Source organism: Muntiacus reevesi, chromosome 10 (genome assembly GCF_963930625.1).
Source record: "Muntiacus reevesi chromosome 10, mMunRee1.1, whole genome shotgun sequence".
NCBI lineage: Eukaryota > Metazoa > Chordata > Mammalia > Artiodactyla > Cervidae > Muntiacus > Muntiacus reevesi.
The window spans coordinates 74,035,885-74,050,333 of record NC_089258.1 but is presented as its reverse complement, the minus strand read 5'-3'; the positions used below and the strand labels follow the sequence as shown (position 1 = coordinate 74,050,333).

The 14,449-nt window shown below is 48.9% G+C and overlaps 2 protein-coding genes across 2 annotated transcripts in view; one reads left to right on the top strand and one right to left on the bottom strand.

Annotated features, from left to right (window-relative positions):
• The first annotated feature begins 1,900 nt into the window (after window positions 1–1,900).
• On the top strand, window positions 1,901–8,263 carry STAR (steroidogenic acute regulatory protein). The gene is made up of 7 exons (XM_065946607.1): window positions 1,901–2,087; window positions 3,051–3,164; window positions 3,432–3,559; window positions 5,176–5,334; window positions 5,455–5,639; window positions 6,395–6,488; window positions 7,223–8,263. Exons 1-7 carry the CDS (start codon window positions 2,024–2,026, stop codon window positions 7,334–7,336), a joined length of 858 nt encoding a protein of 285 aa, XP_065802679.1. The 5' UTR covers window positions 1,901–2,023; the 3' UTR covers window positions 7,337–8,263.
• Window positions 8,264–8,664: 401 nt separating this feature from the next.
• ASH2L (ASH2 like, histone lysine methyltransferase complex subunit) overlaps window positions 8,665–14,449 on the bottom strand; it is a 31,744-nt gene continuing 25,959 nt past the window's right edge. Inside the window, exons 13-16 of the mRNA XM_065946606.1 lie at window positions 13,245–13,337; window positions 11,915–12,013; window positions 11,183–11,242; window positions 8,665–11,082 (exon numbers count right to left, since the gene is read on the bottom strand). Coding sequence (XP_065802678.1) covers window positions 10,975–11,082; window positions 11,183–11,242; window positions 11,915–12,013; window positions 13,245–13,337 — 360 coding nt within the window. The 3' untranslated portion in view covers window positions 8,665–10,974. The remainder of the gene's footprint in view (window positions 11,083–11,182; window positions 11,243–11,914; window positions 12,014–13,244; window positions 13,338–14,449) is intronic.

The following is a 14,449-nucleotide window of genomic DNA, read 5'->3' as shown; positions in this document are numbered from 1 at the left end:
CCCCATGTTCCTAGGCAGCGTTATGTATGACAGCTAAGACATGGAAGCAACCTGAATGTCCATCAACAAATGAATAAAGAAGATGTGGAATACTACTCAACCATAAAAAAGAATAAACTTTCACAACCACATGGATGGACCTGGAAGGTATTAAGCTAAGTGAAATAATTCAGACAGAGAAAGACAAAGGCTTATATGTAGAATCTAAATAATAAAACAAATGAATGAATAATTAAAAAAAAAAGGAAGAGTTCCGTTTTGGCGATTTTCAGGGTGACATTTCCTTCAGATCCCAATTAAATAAGTACTTAAAAAGACTAAGTTCCTTATGTATTTTACATGAATCTGGCTGGGGTGTAAGAGGTTGGCTTTCTGACATTCTTTGTTTAGCCTGAGAAAAGACAGTAGGCCAACCTCACTCACTCTAGACAATTCAGTGTCTTTCACCTAAGCAGATCCCAGCATCTTTCTGGGAGGCAGAACTTGGGGGGCACTCTCCCAGTATCTCTCAACTGGGGACCAGGTACCTATTACACACCACCAGATAAAACTCAGCATTTTCAACCCCAAACAGGAAGGTCTGAGAACCAGGAGAAACTTATCCCAATTTATCTGGACTCGCTGAGAACTAGCATGTACTTTCAAGGCTCCGGACCCTCACCGAGTTCAGGCCAAGGAGAGAAGCCAGCTCTGTCCTCCTCCACGGTCACCAAGGCTGCTGACCGAAAAACGAAACGGCTCAACCAGAGAGCTGTGAGTTTCCACTTTATTTGGGGGCTTCCCGAGGACTTGACCTTGGGAGACGGCCTCCCAGAAATCGCCGAGGGACTGCTCTGAATTCCCTCGCCAAGGGCCTGGGGAGGTCGGTGTATGTGGGATTTAGGTGAGGGGGGCGGGTACCGACACTCGAGCTCATGTTTTGGCAGAAGTTTGCTCCTGGTCACCAGCAATGGGTTTCTCTGTTCATGATTTTAGTATGAGAAGATGTAAGAATCCAAACGCCTAAAAAAATTTATCTTGATAATGTTATAATATTGAGGCTGCCCTGGTGGTCCGGGGGTTAAGACTCTGTGCTCCCAATGAAGGCGGCAAGGGTTTGATCCCTGGATGGGGAACTAAGATTCCACATGACACATGGTGGAGCCAAAAAAAAGTGATAATATTATTAACTCTCTAAGGGCTCATTTTGCCTGTTTTTGCACCGTGCAGCCAAAAAACAAAACACGATGATATTGATAACTATCGAAGGACTACTTTTCCCTGTTTCTCAGAGCACAAATTGCCTCATCCTTATTTTCTTCCTAATTTCTTTGCAGGATTACTATAGGCCAGGGACCACAGGGGCAATGACCTGATTCGTGTAGAACTGGTGTGGGGTGGCCTCTGCCAGCTCCCAGCAGACGCCCTGAGTACTCTCCTAGGTACTCTCCTAGGTACTCTCAAAGTTTAGAGTACAGTTGATAGAATACCTTCATGGCGATCACCTCTGACTTGTTTTTTTTTTTAAATACGGGTTTCACAGCCTCATTTCTGGACCTGTTAAACGTGGAATTTCTGAGCAGGGGACAGCTAGAGTCACGTTCTAAACAGCAGGCTGCTGGCCAATCAATGTCACATGTGCATACTTTTCTTCTAAATTGCCTTGACCTCTGCTTCTCCCTTTTCTCTCCCCTCCATCCATCCCAGCCAGGACCAGCCTCCCTTCCCCTTTCTGCTCCCTCCCTCTCCACCCCAGCTCCCCGCAAATGGCCAAAGTCTCCTGGTGAGGCAATCTCTCTATCCTTGGTTCCTTCCTTTCCACGCTGAGTGATGGCTTTTTTATCTCCCGATGATGAAACACAGCCTTCAGCTGGAGGTATTTAAGGCACAGAAACGCACCGTCTGGCCACAGCTGCAGGGCCCGAGGCCACAACCCTGACGGGCTGAGGAAGGACAGGAGCAGCCATCCTCTGGGATCAGAGGCCACAGCAGGAGCCCTCAGCATCCCCGCCGGACTCCACACCTGCTCCGACTGCCAGGAAAGATGTTCCTCGCGACGTTTAAGCTGTGTGCTGGGAGCTCCTACAGACACGTGCGCAGCATGAAGGGTGAGCTCCCGAGGACCTCATCTGGGTGGCCAGGAGCTCGGCAGGGTCTAATGGGGAAAGGGCACAGCTCAGGGGCAGGCCACTCAGGATCTGGCCCCAGCTGTGCCTCTCATGGAGGCAGCCTGGGCAAGCCTCTCACCTTCTGCACCTCAACACCCCCTCACCCCCTCACTGAAGAATTGAGCTGGACACGAAGGCGCCTTCCAGGCTCGGTCACCCCTGGCCTCCCCTGCAGGGCTCCAAGCTGTCTTGGCTTCTACCTGACTTTGCCTTCCTCTAGGATGGGTACCAATGGTGCCAGGGAAATCTGGCCACAATGGCGGAGGTGGGGAGCCCAGACTCCAAGCCCCTGTGTTAGCGAGCCTGAGAGCTGATGGGTGGGAGAGGGAGAGAAGAAAAAGAAAGGGGAGTAGGACAAGAGCATGTGGGGGGCGTGGGGGGCTCTTTATCAGCATCATACTGTCAGGAGGTAGAAATCAGTTCCTGCAGGACCCAGAGTCATTTGAGTCAATCCCCTCAAGGGACCACAGAGCAATCTAAATGAGTCCTTTCCAATTACATTGGGCTCAACTGGCTACTGTTTAGATAGAAGCTGCCCTCGGAAGACCTGCACCGGCATGGGACTATTCTCCCTAAATCAGAAAGACCTCCCCCCCGCCCTCCCGCCCCAGGCACACGGAGCAGTTATTCTCACAGACGTCAGGGGACGGGGTGTCTGCAACAGTAGGATGTTTTGGTTGGGCAATTTCAGCCAGCCTGGGTGTGGCGACCCCCTCCAGATGGGGCCAGTGAGACAGAAGGCAGGTTTCTGGGGCCTGGAGTCATCCCTCTGGGAATCCTTCCTGATCAAGTCACTTTCCCTCCAGGCCACCTTCCTCCTCTGTGATGAGAGGAAATGTGGAGGGGTCCGTTTCTAAGAGGCTTTCCTGCTCCTAAGCAACAATTTCCCTCTGTTTCTGGCAGGGCTGCGGCAGCAGGCCGTGCTGGCCATCGGCCAGGAGCTGAACCGGAGGGCCCTGGGGGGCCCGGCCCCAGCTGTGTGGATTAACCAGGTTCGGCGTCGCGACGCTCTGCTAGGTAAGAGCTGAGGTTTCTGGGCTTCTGCCAGTGGCAGGGGGCTCCCGGGTGCAAGCGTGTGTGTGGCTGTGATCTCCCAGATCCCGTCCCCTTCCTCCCCACCTTCCTCACTCCCTCTATGGGAATGGCGTTGTTCACAGCCAGATCCCTGTGTCTAACTCAACCTGTGACTGAGACCCTGTGACTTTGGTCTGGGCTCCTCGGGGATCCAAAGGGTGAAACTGGCAGGAGGCTAGACGTTCAGTGTCTCCTTGGCTTTGCATCCAGGTTCTCAGCTGGAAGACCCTCTCTACAGCGACCAAGAGCTGGCCTATATCCAGCAGGGAGAGGAGGCCATGCAGAGGGCCCTGGGCATCCTCAGAGACCAGGAGGGCTGGAAGAAGGAGAGCCGGCAGGTAGGGGGCCACGGAGGAACCCACACCTCCTCGCTGTTACCGTGCCATCCTCAAGGCCAGCTACAGTCTCTGCTCCTCTCAGAAGTCCAGCCTCGAGCAGTAGTCACTGGGCAGCAGGCAGTTGTTTTTTTTTTCCTTTTTAATTTGGCTGCCCTCGGTCTTCATTGCTGGGAGCGCCTCATCGCTTTCTCTAGTTGCGGCGAGCAGGGTTGCTCTCTAGTTGCGGTACATGGGCTTCTCCTGGCCATGGTGTCTATCATTGCAGAGCACGGGCTCCAGGGCGTGCGAGCTTCAGTAGTTGCATCTACTGGGCTGTAGAGCTGCAGGCTCAATAGTCATGGTGCACGGGCTTAGTTGCCCCCGGCATGTGGGATTTTCCCAAACCAGGGGTTGAACCTGTGTCTCTTGCATTGGCAGGCGGATTCTTTACCACTGAGCCACCAGGGAAGCCCCAGTAAGCAGTTTGAATTCTCGTTCCCCAAGAATATACCCCGGTTACCCCCATCCTCCATCAAAGATGTTCTGGAGACTTGCGTTTGAGAAAAGCTGTCCCCGTGTCCTTAGCTCGCCTCCAGGATGCGCCGTACACCCATTCAGACCATGCAGTAGGGACTCTAGGGTCAGGAGAGGCCTCATCCCCTGGTCAGAAGTTCCAGGGCCGAAGCGCTCTTAGCCCACCTCCTGGCTGAACTTGCAGGGGTGACCTGGGCTCACCTGTGACAGGGCTGGCCTGGAATACAGCGGGCCAAGGTCCTCTGGTGTGCCCCACTTCTGAGCACTGCCCTTTCACGGGGCGCGGGAACAAGGCGCAGGTCAAAGGCCGATGTCTCTACCGAGACTTGGCTCTGTTCCCGAGGCAAGTTCACAAGCCGCCCACTGGCCAAAGCTCAGGAGAGGTCTTTCCTTCTCCAGGTTCTCTGTGTTAACAGACTACGAGTTTGGGAGTCAGGAAATCTGGGACCTGGGCCCAGGAATGCTCCTGCTAAGGGACCTGGGGCATCTCGCTGACCTTCTCTGGCCATACATTCTTCTGGCGTAAAATGAGGGATTGGACTGGAAAAAACAAAACAAAACAAAACAAAACCTCTGTGAAATTAGCTGGTTGCAGACCACTTTCTTCACTCCCAAATGAATCTCTCTCTCAGGATCTTTGAGCTTCTGAAGACAAGTAAGGGCCTTCTCAGGTGGACCTACCCACCCCTGTCAACATTTACCCCCAAGATGTGGGAGGACTCTGTAGTGAAACATGTTCATTTTCTCCAAGTTAATCTCAATCAAAAACCTAATGCAGGTTTCTTGAAAATCTTACAAAATAATTCTGATTTTTATCTAGACAAATAAATACATATCAGTGTTTAAGAAAATACATTGATCCTCAAGAAAAAAGGGCCCGGGGATAGGCAGGCTACCTCTCCAGTCCACAGCAGATGAAAAAGGCTGGTGGCAGGAAATAGGACCTGCTCTGCCTTTATCAAAGACGGTTCCAGGCTCCTTCGGGTTCAGCCTAGAGTTCCCCTGGCTGTTCCCCTCCTGCCTTGCCAGACACTGTCTGTGTCTTACGCTGGGAATACTTTTCCTCTAACATTTCCCCGGGGCTCCTCTCTCCTCACCTACAGGCCAACGGGGACGAGGTGCTGAGTAAAGTGATCCCCGACGTGGGCAAGGTATTCCGGTTGGAGGTGGTGGTGGACCAGCCCATGGAGAGGCTTTACGAAGAGCTTGTGGAGCGCATGGAGGCCATGGGCGAGTGGAACCCCAATGTCAAGGAGATCAAGGTGGGGAGGGCCAGTGGGAAGGGCAGCTGCAGCAGTTGGAAGGGGGCTGTGGCGAGCTGGGGGTGGTGCCTCTCCCCCTACCTGGCTGAGTAGTGTCTCTGGTTCCCTGTGGCCTGGCAGGTCCTGCAGAAGATTGGAAAAGACACGGTCATCACTCACGAGTTGGCTGCAGAGGCGGCAGGAAACCTCGTGGGGCCCCGAGACTTCGTGAGTGTGCGCTGTACCAAACGCCGGGGCTCCATGTGCGTGCTGGCTGGCACGGCCACACTCTACGAGGAGATGCCCCAGCAGAAGGGTGTCATCAGGTAATGCCGGCAGCAGCCCCTAAAGCTCCCATTAATTTGTTTAGCTGGGCTGGGTCTTAGTTGCAGCACGTGGGATCTAATTCCCTAACCAGGGATCGAACCCAGGTCCCCTGCACTGGGAACATGGAGTCTTAGCCACTGGACCACCAGGGAAGCCCCAAGGCTCCCTGTCCTAACACAGCCTGGGGACACGTGCCTGCCAAGTGTGTGGTGAATCCCCGGCTTCAAGGATCCAACCCTTGGTTCCTACCCTCCGTCTTATTTTCCATAGCAGGGGAGGAAGACAAGGTTGGCCAAACTTTTTTTTTTTTTTGGCCAAACTTCTATAGCCAGGTTGCCCTGACCCTCCCAGCAAGCTTAAGAACCTTAGTAATTTTCTAAAACTAGAGGTAGGGCTGCTGTTTAGCTGGTATGCTCAGGTCCGACTGGTAATGTTGATGAAAACAGAGTCCGTACCACTTAGAACACAGTTGCTATCGTAGTTTCCCGGGGCCACCAGCACCACCCTGGACCCTTTCCCGACCTCCCCATTATCCCAACTGAGAGGCTCTGCAGGCCTCCAGGCTCCAGCTGGCCTTTGTTCTGACGAGCTGGTGACCCTGACAACTTTTAAATCTCACCCTTGGCAAACAGCACTTCTCCGATGAGACTTAAAAAAAGATGAGGTCCATGAGGAAAGTGGGTAATATAAGTAGCCAGCATTCAAGAACTTGGGCGTGTCCTCTTGACCTGACTGATGTGTCTTCACCTGGCAGAGCTGAGCACGGCCCCACCTGCATGGTGCTCCGTCCCCTGGCTGGAAGTCCCTCAAGGACCAAACTCACCTGGCTGCTCAGCATTGACCTCAAGGTAAGGGGCACGGGAGGGGGCCAAGGGGGTGGTGAGAAAAGTGGGCTCTTACCCTACCACCGGCTTCCCCGGTGGCTCAGATGGTACAGAACCCGCCTGCAATGCGGGAGACCTGGACTCAGTCCCTGCGTGGGGAAGATCCCCTGAAGGGAATGGCTACCCACTCCAGTATTCTTGCCTGGAGAATTCCATGGACAGAGTCTGGTGGGCTCCAGTCCACGGGTTTGCAAAGAGTAGACCACTAACAACTAACCATTAACAACTAACACAGCCCTCCCACATCAGCCCACAAGAACATGAAGAACTCTCCACTTTGAGAGAAGCAGACTGCTGTAGCGGGAACAAACTTGAGTGATGGCCTGCTATTCTATCATCTCAGAAGCCTGCAACGGCTCCCTCTTACTTTTTTTTCCCCCTCTTACTTTTCTTATCAATTTTCATCTCGGTAGATATTTTAGAAAGAAAGAAACGTAGGCCCCCAAAGGTATGGTAGCTAGTTCAGGGTCACACCATAGGGAAGACAGGGCTGAAATCTGTCTGGACAACTAACCCCATGCTTCTGACATGGTCCTGACAGCAGGGCAGTAAAGCAGTCTTCCAGCCCCTGAGGGGGCACACCTCCCAACAGGGCTGCAAGACCAAGCCTAGGCAACCACCCAGGTGTGTGATAGGGACCAGCGGTGTCTAGGGTGGGACGTCAATCACAAGATGGCCAAATTCTTCTTTGACTCTAGGGATGGCTGCCGAAGACCATCATCAACCAGGTCCTCTCGCAGACCCAGGTGGATTTTGCCAATCACCTGCGCAAGCGCCTGGAGTCCTGCCCCGCTCTTGAAGCCAGGTGTTGAAGGCCAGCCTGCTGCTCCACGGGCTCCCAGCTGAATGGGTTTGCAGGCTCACGAGGAGGTCCCTGCTGGCAGCCTACAAATCTGTTAAAGATCTTATCTGAGGATGGCGGGACGGGGTGGTGGTGCATTTTCAATAAGATACTACAGCTCAGATTGGTAGCATTTTAGTACCGAGAGAATGGGGACAAGGCTCTTCTAACTTCATTCACTGATGAGCTGTAAAATGAAGCTTAAGGGTCTCAAAACATTTGTGAAACTTTTCCTTCTGGGTCCTGACAGCATCTACCTAAAAATATCTTGAAAATGCTACCAGTTAGGGAATACAAGGACCAGGTCGTCAGGCTTGAGGAGGTCACGAGTTCTGCGGGCAACGTGTGCAGACACAGGTCTCATACAGGGCCTCCTGCAACCCTCTGCTACTCTGCCAAGTGGGTCAAAGAGCAAGCAACTCCCAGAGCAGACAGCTTCTACAACTCTAGTTCAAGTGACCTTACGAAAAAAATACAGAACTAATTATTAGACTGACTCCCATACTTCTTCCATGACAGGAGTCAGAATAAAGAATTGTAACTCACATAAAAACTTTCAGTTAGTCTGTACCTGATTTAAAATTCTACTTTTAAAATCCATGCTAGTAGATGGCAAGCTCATACTAAAATAGCCGTGGATAAAGATTTTAATTAAACTAAATCTCTTACTTCACTCAAAGGAAAAACTCCAGGGGACTTAAGTCTTTCAATTATGTAGGATGTTACCAGAATCTTTAATAAAAACTTAATTTGGACAATAAGCACAGGAGTAAATCAGTTCTTAAAAGAATTCTCTAGCTGGTAGCTGATTAATGGGCATTGGAAAATGATTCTTATTTACCTAATTAGGACAGAACCAAAAGCAAGTGACTAAGAGAAAATAAAAAAGCAAGTTTCACTACTTCCCCATTAGTTGCTTGTTTAGATCTGAAAAGGGAACTGAATCTTTGGTTTGGAGTCTATTCTGTCCTCTTAGCTTGACTTTGGGCTGCCAATTTCTCTGCTTTAACAGGTCAACGTCTTACTATATTGGAGATGGCTGGAAGGTATGTTAGCATGACAGCAAAATCCCTTTCCAAGGTCTGAGAATTGGTGCTCTAAACATCTAAATTGAGATGGGGTTATCTGGCTAAAACACATATGCAGGATGAAAACCCAACCATTATCACCTGAAGTGTTTCCATTCCAGTGCTAACAGCATTAATGATTTATACCATGTGGAAAGTCATGCTAGCTAATTTATTGAACAAATTAGCAGTGGCAGAAATGCTGGTATTTATTGAGGCATTGAGACTGTACAACTGATACAGGTATTTATTAATATTTATTCTGCTTCTTAGTAGTCTGTTTTTGGCATAGATGAAATTATGTTTATCCAGTCTGGAAGCTTCAGAGTGAGAAGGAATAATTGTGGAAGTATTTCTAGAACAGACTTCTTCACTCCCAGCTAAGAGAAAGGGTTGCTTGTCGAAAGGTGTGCACAGCAACACTTGCTCTGGTTTCAAGAGAACAGGCTGACAGTGAAGAAATGGGCTTTCAACACACACCACGCCTTTTTCAAACTATGCAACTGTGTCTTTGGGGGGCCTGGGGAGATCTTTTCTCACTTGTTTTTCATTGGAATAAAATGAGTTGTCAGTGATGACCTGCTTACAGAGACTGTTTTACATAGAACTGTATGAAAAGTGGGTATTCCTGCAGCCCTTCAAATGAACCCTATCACACATGCACACAATACGATGCATAAACAGGTAAAACCATTATTTCTATAACCTCCAATTTATGAAAGTGAAATGTACAAAACCCTGATTTCATCATTTAAATAGAAGAGTGAGTGCACAACTTTTTTTACATGTCATTTATATGGTCACTTATATTACAAAAAAATTTACCCCCAGCTTCCTCTAAATAACACCACCCTCATTTACACAGAGTTCTTCACACTGTGGGGTTCAAAGCTGGGTTCCAAAGCTTTAAAACCACTTCTGCTCTGTAACACCCACCACCAACGAACAGACCTCGGCCTGATTCTGTTGGGTTTCCTGTTAGGAAGTAGAATGACCAAAACAAAGAACCTCAGTGATTCATTAGGAGACAAATAATCAAAGCTTCTGCATTGATACAGTCACTTGAAATTTGGGAAATTTCCTAAACAGCCATAATATATGGTGATCCTTGGCAACCTATTACTGGCCTCTTGGCGAACCATCCTACCTTTAGCCTAGGTAGAAGTTACATGCAGGGGAGTCTGCAGCAAACCTGGAAGGACTGCCCTGCCGCTGATTAAAAGAGGGAGGGGGACGTGCCTGGTGCTCCAGTGGTTAGGACTCCATGCTGCCACGGCAGGGGACACGGGTCCAATCCCTGGCCGGGAAAGTTCTGCAAGCTGTGGCGTGGCCCCCAGCGAAAACGCTGGGGGCGGCGGCGCGGGTGCAGTGAGAATAGGGAAGCACGCAGCGGCCCCAGGGGAAAGGCTCACTCTTACATTTCAGTTTTAGTCTTCTGAAAACTGCCCCCCTCACTTTTAAATATTTACTTGGCTCTGCCAGGTCTTCGTGCAGCACACAGGATCTTAAGTTACGGCAGACAGAATCTTATAGTTGGGGTAGGTGGGCTGTAGTTCCCTAACCAGGGATCGAACCGGGGCCCCCTGCCTTGGGAGCTTGGAGTCTTAGCTACCAGACCACCAGGGGAGTCCCTGAAACCTGCCCTTTAATCATCAGCTAATACAAAGGAAGGGAAGCAAAGGCAAGAAGACAATCCACACAGATCAACAGCTACGTTCAAAGGGAAGAGCTGGAGGGAGACCACGAGCCCCGTGAAGTTCCGTCTGCCTTTGAGAGTCTGGTTTCACAGGGCAGACGGGGTGGCTGAGTTGGCGGCGTGGAGACAGAAACCTGCCTCTTTTCGCCAATGCTGGCTCCTTAGGGCTCCCACTTTTCCAACATGGTCCGCACGTGGACCCCAACCTGAAAGGGAAGCAAAGTGCCACACACTCGAAGACAAGTTTTATTTGGGAAGAGCTTCTCACTGTTAACGCTGCAAGCAAGTGCCTTTCACGACAGTCCTATGGACCTAGTAGTTTCAGAGATCCCAGTGTTCAAAAGTTCACCTCAAAATAAAAACCACACCCACACCAGAAGGAAAGCATTTTTAGACTCCTTTGGAATGTAGCCGTGGATTCCAGCTCTTCTCGGAAACGGGCCCACTGCTTCCTGGAAACCAGGTGGGAGGCAGGCAGTGCCCACAGAAGGAAATGTCTCTAAATAAGTTAGCTACTGGACGAGACGACCCCCCCCCGTCCTCTGAAAACACAGGAAGCAGCGCGTCTCAGCCGCTGGGGTGTGTGGCACAGCCCTTTGCACGGGCGCTTATGGGATCCCAGGGCGGCAGCTGTTGGGGTGTGGTGTCCACAGGGAAAGCCATCCTGGAAGGGCGAGTAACGAAGGGCAGGGATCTCTCCCAGCCCCACTCGGCCTTCAACTTGCTACAGCAGAGGCCCTGCTCTGTGGGATCTTCGGGAAAACTTGCAACAGTTAAAAAACAAAACAAAACCCCCCTCATACAAGTCCCCAGAAAGTCTGTGTCTGCAAAGAGAAAGGGACTTGGTCAGGGCTCCCACGGGGGGCTCCGCCTCCCATCCACTTCCGTCTCCACGTGATACAAGACATCGGCCAGCGTGTGCTCCACCACGGCGCCCCAGCCCATGTCACTCATCTGCGGGGAACAAGGGACAGAGAGTGAGGTGAGACGACAGCAGCGGCGGCGGGAAGGAACAGAGACGAGGATGCTCGCAGTAGGGCTCGGGGGTACTCACAGGGCGGTACGTGAGATCCTTTGGAGGGTACTTGAAGCATGGTCCAAAGTTTATGGACACCTGGGACAAATTCAATCCAAGCAGACATGAAGAAAGAGAAGAAAGTAGTGAAAACCTCAGCGTGATAGGGGAGGCTTTTAAAAGTAGCTGTGATATTCAGAGTACAACAGGAACAAAGGATATACATTAATAATTGCTAAAAGTGGTCAAGGCATCAAGAATTAGGTAAACAGACTTTGCTGATTTCTGTTTATAACCTAAAGATTTCCTTATATGACTTAAGCAGTGGCTACTGACAGGTAAAAGGGCATGGAAACTTCCAGACACTGCCTTTGCAAAATTTTTTTAAACTGGCTCTAATGATAGTCTCCTTCATGCTGGATCATATTTTAAAAAAAATCAATATAAGCCAACAGTTACTGATGATGGTAGGTTATCATGACACGTAACAGCAAATTGATTTATGCATGTAAACACCTTATATCCTCTACACTGAGCACAGACCACGCAGCACGTCCAGAGGAAAGGTGTGGAGCACAGTAACCAGGGGATCTTTATCCATGCAAACACTTCCTAAAGCACTCAACTGCCTCTGGAACAGGAGGAATACGCTGCCTTCTCACTCCTAGGTGTTTCACATGTCCTTCTAGAACCTGACTCACAGCTCTTGGACCATGACAGCTCACCCATCTCTCTCAAGCCGTGTTTGCAGGACGAACAGAGGGTACGTACCGTGCAGCTCTTGTACAGGGAGATGGCCGGAAAGTAAACCCCCTCGAAGATGTCTTTGTAAGCCACACCTTGATTGACACCATTTTTATAAAAAATTATCTGAAACAGAAACCATGGTTTTACTTCAGAATTTCAAAAAAGAACACACTAAAACGAACTCTGCTGGAGGACACTTTACTGGCGGTTTGGGGGCGGCCCGTCTAAGGAATTGGAAGAATAGCATGCAGCTCGTTTAACAGCAATAGCTGACACTTATGGAATACCTTAGGTTTTTTTCACTGCATATCTACAGGCATTATTGCAGCAGATGCTCACGTTTATCTGTTTCTGAATTCCTATGCTGCTGACACCAAAGAGTTCCCCTTTCTGTTATTCATTCTGTTTATGAAAAGTAGCTGGTCTTCCACTGGCCCCTGGAAGCAACACCCTTTTAAGTTTATTTATTTGTCCTCTTCCCTTGCCTCAGGTCCTCCCTTCTGCACTTCTAACTTTGAAAATCTCGCAGGTCTTCTGTCAAGGTCCTGGAATTCTCCTTTCTTTGTCCTTTCTCTCTTGAAACTATCCTGCATTTTCTCTCTTAACCACCTGAGATGGACTTCAGAAAAAAAAAAGCTGCTTTTTCTGAAGTACCCTTCTCTACCTCTTCTTCCTAGAAACAGCTATGTCCCACCTGGCTGTATTTTCTGGCTCAATTAACTGCTTGCCTTCACTACTTTTCCCTAAAACAACCGGAATCCTAAGTGTATTCTCCCACATTTGCTTCTATTCAATCACAGGTGGCTTCACAGCATTTTTATGTCCGTAGCTAAGGACTTTTCTTCCACCCCTTCCCCTTGTGGTTGGTCCAGATACACCAGCCCTTCCTTGATTGTGCTGTAACCCTGGACAAACATATTCTCAACAACCCTGGAGAAGGGAGGTGGGGAAAGTTCTAGAAGACACTGAGTAAGCCATCAGAGCTCATGTCGCCCCGGATCACATAGCAAGGCCAGCATCTGCTACTCCGGTGTTCGCCCCTCTGCACTTGCTCCCTGCTCTGATAAAGGACCGGTATCTCTGACTTGCTTCCTCGACTGCCTGCAGACGTTCCTTATTCAGCTGCTGTTTTATATTCTTTTCTCCGAGAACCCAGGTGAGCCTTCTCGCGGCAGCAGGCACCCCAGGAAGAACCAAACACGGCAGGCAGGAGAGTGTGTCGGCCCTGCTATTGCTGTATCAGCAGAAATCCCCCCACCGTGCCGTGGGCCTTAGTTCCCTCCCTTTCATAACAAGGGGCTTGGGCCCAGGGAACAAATTCTTCTACTTCTGACATTTAACGGCCATGACTCACCTCACTGTGAGGAGTCTGCTTTAGGCTTTTCTCTGCTTTATCCACAAAGTCTTTTTCTTCAAAATACAAATAACTCTTGAACTTTATTAAAGCCTTGAAAACCGAGAGAGAAAAGGAATAGTGAAGTAGCAGCTACATCATCATGGAAAAAAAAAAAAAAAAGCCAGATTCACATAAATAGCATGAGTCTCTGTGTTTTGAACAAAATTTAAAATCTCTGCAGAGTCAGCTTTGTTACACTTTGAACCATGTGCATCTTAAGAATTACCAGACGGTACACATTATTAAACATCTTCATGAAAGGCCCTCACTAAGACGTGGGGAGTCACCTTCTTCCCTGCTAGCTCCCCACCTGTTTCTCCCACATATAGTCTCTGGGTCACTCCTTTCTTACGGTTCCCAAGACTCTTTAACTATTTACTTCCAGGGAAACATATGACAGTAAATTTTTTTACCTTTTCTTCTTTTGGGGGGCTGCATCACGTGGCTTGCGGAATCTTAGTTTCCTTAACTTTAGGCACTTTGGAGGCTGTGTAGTAGTATTTCATTTGGTTTAAATTATCATTTCTCTGGCTAATGATATTGAGCAGTTTTTCATGTGTGTACTGGCCATTCATCTTTTGTGAAGTTTCTGTTCAAATATTTTGACTTTTTAAGAAAATTGGGTTGTTCATCTTTTTAATGAGTTATAGGAGTTACAGAACAGAAACTTCACAAAAGTCAGATGAATGACCAGTAGGAATATGAAAAATGGCTCAATATCATTAGTCAAAGACATGCTAATTTAAACCAAATGAAATACTACTATACACCCACCAAAGTGGCTAAAACTAAGTTTGAAAACAACAAATGCTGGCAAGGATGACTACAACAAAAACACTCATACACTATTAGTGGAATGGAGACTTTGACAATTTCTTATAAAACTAAATGTGTAACAACCCAGTAATTCTATTTCTAGACAATGACTATAAAGAAATGAAAACATGTTGAAAAAAGATCTGTACAAAAATATACACAGCAACTTTATAATAACCCAGAACTTGAAACGGCCCCAGTGTCTTGTCAGTAAGAATGTGGAAAAGCACTGTGGTATCAGACAACAGAAACTCCTCTGCCGTAGAAAGGAAAAGACCAGAGAGTCCTGCAACAGCACGGAAGAACCTCAAAGAACTATGCCAAACAATAAGAGCCAGGCACAAGAC

Bases quoted from the DNA above. Each gene is read 5' to 3' on its own strand.
- STAR (XM_065946607.1), top strand. From the start codon at position 2,024: ATGTTCCTCGCGACGTTTAAGCTGTGTGCTGGGAGCTCCTACAGACAC. The intron at 5,335-5,454 runs GTGGGGAGGGCC...GTGGCCTGGCAG, and splicing joins CCAATGTCAAGGAGATCAAG to GTCCTGCAGAAGATTGGAAA. The intron at 6,489-7,222 runs GTAAGGGGCACG...CTTTGACTCTAG, and splicing joins TGCTCAGCATTGACCTCAAG to GGATGGCTGCCGAAGACCAT.